This window comes from Rana temporaria, chromosome 9 (genome assembly GCF_905171775.1).
Source record: "Rana temporaria chromosome 9, aRanTem1.1, whole genome shotgun sequence".
Classification (NCBI taxonomy): domain Eukaryota; kingdom Metazoa; phylum Chordata; class Amphibia; order Anura; family Ranidae; genus Rana; species Rana temporaria.
Window position 1 is genome coordinate 87,470,234 of NC_053497.1, and position 11,387 is coordinate 87,481,620.

Here is an 11,387-nt window from a genome sequence, read left to right on the forward strand (position 1 = left end):
TTTGGGGGGAACCCCACACCATTTAAAACAAAAAATTGGTGCAGGGTTCTCCTTAATATCCATACCAGACCTGAATGGCCCGATATGGGAGACCCACACGCATTTTTGTTTTTTAATTATGGTTCAGGTTTCCCCTTAATATTCATACCAGACCCAAATGACCTGGTTAAGGACTGGGGGGGAACCTATGTCGTTTTTTTTTCAATGACTTATCTGTATTGCTGAGACCCGACAATTCATTATAGCCGCGAGTAGTTTTAAGTTACTTTTTTCTTTAGAAATGTCATTTTGTGCAAAGACTGTTATAAACACGGGAAACATGTGCTACTTTACAGGCATAATATAGGCCCCGCCCGGGTATGAAATTTAAAAGGAATATTTCACTTTTATTGTTTCACCTTAAGCATTATTAAAATCACTGCTCCCCAAAAAACGGCCATTTTTAAAACTTTTTTTGCATTGATACATGTCCCCTGGGGCAGGACCCAGGTCCCCAAACACTTTTTTATGACAATAACTTGCATATTAACCTTTAAAATAAGCACTTTTGATTTCTCCCATAGTCTTTTAAAGGGTGTTCCGCGGCTTTTCGAATTTGCCACGAAAACCTCAAATTGTTCGCTGTTCGGCGAACAGCCAATGTTCGACTCGAACATAAAGCTCATCCCTACTATTTACATGCAAGTGGGCATGGATAGAGTGCACACAACCTATTCATTAGAAAGCCAAGTTATTCCTATCTAAAGAAAATGTTTTTGCTAAATTAGACGTGTGAGGCCCCATACACACGGGAGGATTTATCCGCGGATACGGTCCAGCGGACCGTTTCCGCGGATAAATCCTCTCGAGGATTTCAGCAGATTTTAATGCGATGGAGTGTACTCACCATCGCATTGAAATCCGCGCCAAAATCCTCTGGCGATGACGTGTCGCGCCGTCGCCGCGATTATGACGCGGCGACGTGCGCGACGCTGTCATATAAGGAATTCCACGCATGCGTTGAATCATTGCGACGCATGCGGGGGATCCCTTCGGACGGATGGATTCGGTGAGTCTGTACAGACCAGCGGATCCATCCGTTGGGATGGACTTCAGCAGATGGATATGTTGTGCATGTCAGCAAATATCCATCTGCTGGAAATCCATCCCAGGGGAGATTTATCCGCGGAAAAAGATCCGCTGGCGTGTACACACCATAGGATCTATCCGCTGAAACCCATTTGCTGGGATTTATCTGCGGATGGATTCTATGGTGTGTATGGGGCCTAATGTTTATAGTTCTGGTTGAGAATTTATTAGATGAGTGCCATTTATTTATAACAATTTAAACAAAAAAATTTTAAATTTTTGGAAGTAATGGGATAAAAAAGTGAAAGTCAGCCACATGCAAGAAATTTATGGCATTTTGACAATGTGAGTATAATAGTCTGCCAATTATTAATCAGTAGTCTGAAGTTAAGCATTTCAGCTGGTATATACCTGTATGTTGTGTCAAGCCTAATAAAGGTTAATCATCTCTAAGACAGCCAAACACAGACACATAAATCCCACAGGAAGCAATTCATCCTCTCGACTGCTGGCCTTCTCACCTTAGCCTTACTGATGAAAGTATTATACTGCTTTGAAATCTTCTATTTCCTCTCTTTATCCCAAATTTGAAAAATAAATATCTCTTGAGTTTGGCTAATGGGCATACATGTGTGAGATTTTATTATATATATATATATATATATATATATATATATATATATATATATATATATATATATACATTACATACATACATACATACATACATTACATACATACATATACACACACACCTGTTATGTTTGTAGGGGTTTGCACTGGTGGTCTGCATTTGTCATTTGGTACAATGGAGGTACAATTATATCATATTTTACTTTTATTAACTATGGAAAGAGAAAAATATCTTACTGGCACACACATATAGTTATCATTAATAAAACTGAGCACATAAAATTGTACTGGGGAAATTGATATTGTGGCCACAGTATTCTCATTAATCTAAAGTGGTATTTAAATGGCATTAGGGCAATTACTCTGTCGGTGTGTTTAAGTCATAAAGTTAATAATTTGAACCTTATCAGCTTTTCCACAGCCAATCAATGGGAATAGCAAAATGTATTAATGTTTTTTAAATGATATGGTCAGGTCAAAATAGTCCAAAAATTTCCCAAAACCCTCAGTTGATTCAGATAGTAGCTGTAAAACCTTTACAAAGCATGTTCCAAATTGCACCAAAGGGGATATAATTCCTTCTTGATTCCTAAAAACAACTGGATTCTCTCTGAACCAACATTCTACAATGCTATTTCATGAAACAACTTAAATCTATATACATCACATTTAGTTCTCCTTAAGTTGAACTACAGACAGATAAAACAACACAAATGCAGATCTGTATCCATTATTACACCAATAAATGTATTCTCTTAAAATTAACCACTTCCCGACAGCCGTACGACTTTATACGGCCGCAGGGTGGTTCTAATTCTGAGTCGCTGTGTTTTTACAGCCTCCGCTCCTCCTGGCCACTGGGGGGCGCGCGCGCCCGCCGAATCACTGGGATGCCGATGCGCGTGCCTGGCGCATCGGCACAAGGATGTGGATCTGTGTGTGTAAACACACGGATCAACGTCCTGTCAAGGAGAGAGGAGACCGTTCTGTGTCTCTTGTACATAGGGACACAGATCGGTCACCTCCCCCAGTCAGTCCCCTTCCCCCACAGTTAGTAACACTAGGCAGGGTACACATTTAACCCCTCCCTCACCCCCTAGTGTTAATCCCTTCAATGCCAGTCACATTTATACAGTAATTGGTGCATATTCATAGCACTGATCGCAGTATAAATGTGAATGGTGCCAAAAATGTGTCAAAAGTGTCCGATGTGTCCGCCATAATGTCGCAGTACCGATAATAATCGCAGATCGCCGCCATTACTAGTAAAACAAAAAAATAATAATTCTGTCCCCTATTTTGTAGGCGCTATAACTTTTGCGCAAACCAGTCGCTTATTGCGATTTATTTTTTTTACCAAAAATATGTAGAATACGTATCGGCCTAGACTGAGAAAAAAAATTAAGCTATTTATCATAGCAACAAGTAAAAAATATTTTTTTTTCTTTCAAAATTGTCGCTCTATTTTTGTTTATAGCACAAAAAATAAAAACCGCAGAGGTGATCAAATACCACCAAAAGAAAGCTCTATTTGTGGGGAAAAAAGGACGTCAATTTTGTTTGGGATCCACGTCGCACGACCGCGCAATTGTCAGTTAAAGCGACGCAGTGCCGAATCACAAAAAGTCCTCTGGTCAGGAAGGGGGTATATGTGCCCAGTAAGCAAGTGGTTAAAAGAGCATTGCCTCTTCCAATACCCTATTACCTTATGCAGCAGAGTATCAGATCGTGAGAAATGGCACAGGGAGCCAGTCAGTTGTGTTGCAGTTCCAGGCTAGTTTGTTTAACATTTATGCATAATAAATTAAAGCCATAAACAAATATATTATGTCATCGTGTTGCCTCACCTGTTATGCAGTAGTCTATATAGATTTATAAAGCTGAACTTTATCCTCTGCCCAGTCACTGATATAAGCTCTGGAGCTTATGCTGTTAGGTTGTTCTTCATAGTGCTGGAGAGATAAAATGTGCAAGTTGTTCTGTACATGTAGCTCTCAGGAGAATGCTTCCTAAATGAAAATTCAAAGATATACCAGGATAAATTAGAAAACAGCAAACTGTCTTCATATCATGCTTCTATTGTGTGTGTATGTTTGTAACCTTAAAGCCAGCTAGTCTATTAAAACAGTTAAACATAGGTAACAATAATTAATAAAATTCATGTCTGTGTCTCAAATGGTTTTAGATTTATCTCTGAGAATGGTAAACTGTGAGAGATGTGCAAATCTCCACTCAAACTAAGTACCTTTTGGGATTCACTGCAGATTGCCATCCAACTTTGTCTGAAAACAGGCCAAGTGTAGCAAAGGGTACAACCACTGAGCCAACCCAGCGTAGGATGAAAGAGGTGCTAGATGGCAATTGAAAGGCCAATATTTTTAAATGATAATCAAACCAGTTAAATGAGCTGTGCCCTCACTATTCAGTTCTATAGAAAGTTTGTACGCCATGAGAAGATTAGTTCACACATAATTTTCATTTACGGTTGTCCACATACATTGCCATTTTAACATCCAGCAGTTCAAACTTTCAGTTTTGTAACTAGACAAAACGCCTCTCCAGACTTCATAGCGAGTGGATTGTATGTATGTTAAAACAGGGTGTTTTCATAACTATAAACATAATCAATCAACTTCTTTCACATATTTCAGACACTAGATTAAGGTTTCCCACATGGGTATAAATGCTATGGAATGTTGAAATGGAGGGGGTCACATGGATCAGTGTTTATTATTATTAACTGTCTACATGACATTAAAATTAACTAGTTCTAGCTATAGGTATCATTGTTGAAGAATGTTGTCAACTCTCAAAAGTTCAAAAATGCTTGACTTTAATATAATTATTTTAACCCCTAAACAAAGAAAAATGTTTAGAAAGGAATTGACAGTGAGTTTTTCTTGTAGTGATCAGCATACAAAGTAAATTAAGCCTGTGTCATATATAGCTAGTAAGCACCCTATTGTAAATTGCTCAAAGAGGCAGCTTTATCAATACCTATTATTTTGTTGCAGGAATTAAAACAGGATATCTCCAGCTTCCGTTACGAGGTGCTTGATCTTTTGGGAAACAGGAAACCTCCAAGGAGAAGCTATTCCACCAGCAGTACGGAGGTATCACAGAAGGAAGAAGGAACAGAAGAGAGACCCAAATCAAAGAGTGTTTCTTTTAATGTAGCCAACAAGAAAAAGGATTTCAATGTCTCAGCCCTTATTAAAACTGTGTCTGGGGTTGAAATCATAGATAATACACCCAAAAGCAATGGCATTAGTAAGCGTTCCTTCATCCGTAATGGAAACAAGCTCCAAAGGCTTTCAAGTTCCAAAAAGGAATCTTTTAAAAGACTGGGCTTACTTTTCTCTAAAATGAATGGACATATGCCAACACCGCCAACTGAACCAGTATATTCTATTTCGGATGGACTTATTCAACCTCACTGCATGTGGCAGGACACAAAATGTAGCGAGCAAGAGCCAGAGTGCTCTAAAAGTGAAATTAACCTCAATGAGGTGAGTCAAGATAGGAGTATTGGTGGTCAGAGTCCTGATCATTCTCCAATTTGTTCCAACTCCCTACACTGTGCTTCCGACCTCTGCTCTTCTAATACCAAGCTAATAGACTCGACGGAGGATGTGTTTGACTCATGGGGTGAAGCATGTGACCTGCTCATGAACAAGTGGAAAGAGGGGCAGGAGGAGCAACAGGTCACAACAAGACTTTAAAATAATTATTTAGAACTGCTGTATTTAGCTAAATATAGATTTGTAACAATTTCCTTTTACAGAGCATTAAATAAGGTAGGAATCCCTTCCCGTTCACATGGATGAGTGTGGACGTTCATTAACAGCGATCTATTTTGCAATATTTTTTTACCATGTTTGTTTGCTTTTTATATCAAGGCTTACTAAACTGTCTAAGCTTTCATGCTAATCTTTTCAGCATCAGCAAGGCTTTCAGACTATAGAACATTAAGGGGAATGCCAAGCATGTGCAGGTAACACTTGCTGCACTTTCATCCTAAAAGTTTGTTCACTGATACACTCCCCCTGCTGTTTCCCAGGAAAAAATCTATTCTAAAATATTGTTATGGATTTTTGTATTGCAATTTCCACCAGCAGCATGTGGGATTTTGACATTTTTGCACAAAAACTGTATATTGGGATAGATATAGATAGTCTGTGCATATCTTTTAGCATTTCATCCCCTTCCTGCACTTTTTATTTTAACTGGACAACCACTATAAAGTAAGCATTAACTCTACACTACGGCCATATGGTATTTTCATGCATTCTGTAATAGTCTTTATAAAAATAAAATAAATCCTGCAATTATGCACAGTTACGTGAGAAGATTCCTAACAGCATTGAAACACAAAGGAGAAAAAAAAATGTTTCTATTTAAAGTGCAAGTCCATCTGAAACGAACAACTTAGATGGCTCAAATTTCTATTGTCTTATGAAATTCAGAAATATATGGGGAAACAGATCATCTTCATAGCAGCACTCACACTGGGAGAGAAATGAGTAGCATTAGGAGCCAGAGTCCTAATGACAGAGAGCCCTCATCAGTCTGTTCTTGCTCCTTCACCGTTTAGTTACAGGCTAAAGTTAGGAAGGCTAGCTAGCTGTATTGCTTAACTGCAGTAATAAAAAGTCTTGTCACTAGGCCGTCTTTGCAGGACTGTGTAAATCTCAGGACTGGAAGAACATAAATGCAAAACGTTTTCTAGGTAGACTGTTTCTATATATGTATTTTCCTGTCTGGCTGGAGTGCAACTTTAATGCTGTGGCCCAGCTCTCTCTTCAAGATTGCCCAAGTAGATATGATGCAAATGTTTTCTACAAGACAAGTAGTCAGTTTACACAGTCCATTGAAGTTAATATGCGTCCTGCCATTTATTAAGATGCCATCAATAACAAATACACATTTAAATTTTAAGGTTTTGAAGAATTTAAGATTTTTGTGAAGATATTTCAAACGCATATAGCTGGCAACAGCAGCCAGTGTCTACAAAGTATGAAACAAATCATTTGCACAAACATATACAACATTAGTAGAATTAGGTGAACATATCGCATTCTCCAGTCATACTCCAGGAAATATTTACCTATATGTTTGTGAATGTCATGGATAACTTATTTTATACAAGTCAACTTGCTTTTAAAAACAGACAGTTAAATGTTTATTTTTGCAATATAAAGATCTTAAAAACTCTGGTACCATTTGTAACATTTCTGCTAATTTACAAAAGATATTGGGAATCTTAATTTAACAATGTGTAGCTGTGTTCAATGTGAATACCCAATCATGTGCAGATGAAATAAACAGGAATTAGTTTTACCCATGATTGAATAATTGAAGGGACTCTTTGCTCAATTTATTGAGGGAAGTTTCTCAACTTCTTTTGTAAATCAACTATCTTGTAATATCACATAAGCCTAAGAAAGGTATTTGTATTCTTGATCTAAATTATGTGTAGCTCAGGGGCAGGCACAGAAAATTAAGAATAGTGGATCGTGATTTTTTTTAATCCAAATCCATTATCTATATATATATATATATATATATATATATATATATATATATATATATATATATATATATATATATATATATATATATATATATAAAATCACTTAAAATTAATTCTAAAATATATTATTTATTCTTTATATTATATATGGATATGTACTGCTGTACATTTGCACTTAGTCTTAAAAAATATTTCTTCAGTCAAAATCCTACTACTATATGTGAACCAAGAACCAACAGATAACACCTTAAAACGTGAAGGGGGTGGTTTTGTGCACCTCAGATTATATGTCCTATGAAGCTTCAGAAATAATTAATGCTAAAGAAATCAAATGTTTGAAAACGTTCATGAAAAAATGTATTGAATATAAAAAAACATTAGTTTTAATTTATATCCATTTAATTATCTCAGGAATGTATCAGAAGACAATGAAAGGTAAGCACCATTTGAGAAAATTAAGCTTAATATAATTTAATTTAGAAGTATTAAATAGAAGCTGTTTTATAGTCTTGGCAGCAGGATATAAAAAATTTCAGTATGTAAAAGTGTTTTTCAGTATTTAAAGTTTGTTTCTTGGCTTCCCCAGGGAAATAATTTAGATCAAACGGGTGTCAGACTAACTATATCAAACAGAGTTAACAGCACATTGTTACTCATCTTAATGGAACATGAACAGTTATATAGCTCAAGTTAGAAAAGGTTTGACTAAAAAAGAAAATTTAATTGCATGGGATTTTATAGGTCATCTTAAACTAGGGGCATTATAATAATAAATAAAAAAAAAGCAGAACAGAGTAAAGTTAAAGGTTTTGCATATAGTTACAATTGGATCACCTACAACTGGTTATTTCCCCTACATTTTTTAATAGTATAACTACATTTATATTCAAATAAAAGAATACAATGAGTTTCTTTGAATGCAGTTTTCAGTCTGGCTCATGAGGCCTACTACAGTGTCAATTTATCACATTCAATTAAGCTATAAGCCTAGGTAATCAACACTTAACATAGAAATAAGTAAAAAAAAAATAGCAGCTAGAAGCACTAGTTTAAGCTTGCTGTAGTGTTGTAGTTAGACAGTTATAAACAAGCTGATCAGTATGCAAAAGTAAGCACACTTGTTTTGTATGTTAATGTGAACTGCAGATACTCCACTATTATCCCATAAAATTTTATTTTTTACCGATTTGTATGCAATACACATTTACACGCCCATTAAAAACAATAGGCTGCATTTAGAGCAATGGAATAAATGTCTGATTGCCTAGAACATGGCGCTTCTAGGCTTCTGTGCATGAGGGGCCAGTTGGCTCTTTCCTGAGATTTGATGGCCAAGGATGGCTATTGAGATTTAAACTGCCACTCCAGTCCTAACAATACTAGCATGATTGGGCAGTGACCACTATCTAGTGGAGCATCTACATAAGGAAACTACTACCATCTACTGAACATTTCAATTTTCAAAAGGAAGTTTTCTTAGTAAATGTGGTAAAAAAATCACTTTGCAGAGAATACTCAAGAAAAAAAAAATGATATATACATACATACATACACACACACATACACACATACATATATATATATACACACACACACACACAATGTATATTAGCTTGGATATGACCCCATTGACTAAGGAAAGTGAAAATTCCTTTGCAAAGTAAACATCATATTTGCCTTTGATAAATAATCTCCAATTGTGTCTGGAAGGCTTACATTGTTCCATTCAACATCTGAAAATCTATATATCCACATTCTTGAGCTTTACATGCCAGGAAAAAAATTCTAACAGTTCAACCTAAAGCAGATAATGCATACTGTTTCTGAAAAGCACTTTTCAATTTTAGTTTGCATTTTCTCCTATCCTTCCAATCCTGGTAAGCATAGCTTCTGAGTGAGAATATGTTGGCTGTCAGACAGCAGATTGCATCCTGTAAACAAAGTATGCATATCATAGTAACATTGTGTACAACATTATTTGCATGAAATCCTCTGTTACAACCCATATCTTATGCAGAAGAAATTGTTTTTCTCTTAACAATGTTAATTACCTGTTAAATACATTTACTGACCCAGATGGGACATTTCTCAGGGTGACTGAGCCTTTGCCAAAATAAGATGCAGATTTAACTAATTCAATAAATGCACCATTATTTTTAAGATAATGTTCTTTGTTTTCATTTTGGACATTTACACCAGCAGTAATGCCAAAGAGTAAACATACGGGGCATATACAATATTGGATCATACAAATCATGAAACTACATCACTTAAATCAGGGGTCTCCAAACTTTCTAAACAAAGGGCCAGTTCATTGTAGTTTAGATTTTAGGGAGGCCGGACTGTGTCCAGTGGGAGTAAACAATGCCCCATCTTTGGTAATAGGGGGAGGGCTAGTGCCCTATTGTTAGTGTCAGTGGCAAGAATGTTCCCTTATTATTGATACCCATGCCAGGATAAAGGAAAGCAAAGTAAAGGAAAGCAAAGGGCTGCCTCCAGCCCCCTGGCCACAGTTTGGAGACCACCGACTTAAAGCCTCATTGTATTGTTATGTAAATGCATGCAGGTTTCTAGAACTTGCACTTTACTGACCAACTAGCAAACATTAACTTTGTTCACTCTGAATTTTAAAGGAAACCTTTCATGGGAGATCATATAGGCTGCACCCATGAACCAAGTCATTGTATAGATAAGAAATTAATATTTTATTTGCTAAATCCTTGGCCTCGATCTGCGACTCATAAATGTTGAAGCCAGAACCAGGCAAGTTAGGTAACTAGCTTTTTTCAAAGAAGCCCAGAAATGACAACTCCCATATTTCCTTTTACTGAAAAATGGCATAATGCAGCAGCTGTAACACTTTTTGGAAAATAATGATTGTGACTATTACCTAAGAGACTGGAGTGTTAAAGATAGACTAATGAAAAACATCAAAGTAGATAAAAAATGTGGAATACCGCGCTACCTAACTAGCATGTGATATACGTAAAACAAAAAAAACTGCAGCAGCTCAAAAAATGTGAGATAGCACATACAAATCAACAGGTCGCAGCTCTCCTTTCACCTAATGAAAAACATCCACTTATGCCAGTCCATCTTTTTTCTTTTTCACTAAAACGAAAGCGTATTTTCCCTCCCACCTTCTTAAACATAAATGTGCATTAGCCACATGGGCTGCCATCTCTATAGCAAAAGGGCCACATGTGGGCTCCTTGCCATGTTCATAATAGCCCATATGCCTTTCAGGCTAATGTTAAAAATCTGGCTTCCAGAAAAATGGGCTATACTCCCAAAACATCAGGTTTTTGATAGACACTGGGCTCTTCTGTATCTAGTGGATTAGCCAGATGTGCAAGTAAAGCAAGACAATATGCAAAAATGTTCCTGCTCCTTGTTCGCTAAAAAGGTACATTGGATTATTTATCTGATTACTACAGCAGCAGCAGCAGTAGCAGTTAGAAAACGTATTAAACGTATTCTGAATTGGTTAGCCTACTTTCTCAGATTCAATTGTAACACTGGCAAGAGGCCTGAAGTAAGCTTTTACCTAAAGTCTCAGAAACATTGTCCATTTACTGAATATATCATAAATGAGTAAGGGATCCAAAAGGTAGGTAAGCTGTATATGGCCTCTACATTCACACATCTCTCTGCAATCAGACCAGAGACCAGTAGTAATCCAGTTTACTTATTCCAATAGGTTTCTCAGATAGTGTGAGTAGGAAAAAGCAAAGTTGAAAATGGTAAAAATGTTATAAAACAGGACATTTAGTTTTAGTTTTTTTTTTTTTTGTTGTTTTTGAATTAATTAACATTTCTCTGTTGTAGCAATGGAATGCTAATTTGCATGTAGCATGATTGTATACACCGCCAGAAAAACAAAAAAATGTGTGATGTAAAGTCTGGCTGTATGTTTTTCCTACTGTCTTGTGCTGCATAGTTAGTCTATCCTAAACTAGCAGAGCATCTGCAGAGCTGTATTACTTGATTCATCCTTCATCCAAGTGTATTTAAGGCTAAAACGTTGCACAATATATTATTTTCTGCATAGGGACTAACACACCGACACAGCCTAAATTAGCACTAAGGGACCCTTAGAAATTATTTTAGAGAGATGTTTGGGATATATATATAAAAAAAATACTCACCTCTA

General features: G+C 36.4%; 1 protein-coding gene across 1 annotated transcript in view; it reads left to right on the top strand.

Moving 5' to 3' along the window:
* Positions 1–6,038, top strand: part of TRPC5 (transient receptor potential cation channel subfamily C member 5) — a 391,753-nt gene extending 385,715 nt beyond the window's left edge. Inside the window, exon 11 of the mRNA XM_040323870.1 lies at positions 4,716–6,038. Coding sequence (XP_040179804.1) covers positions 4,716–5,423 — 708 coding nt within the window. The 3' untranslated portion in view covers positions 5,424–6,038. The remainder of the gene's footprint in view (positions 1–4,715) is intronic.
* The last annotated feature ends 5,349 nt before the right edge of the window (positions 6,039–11,387 follow it).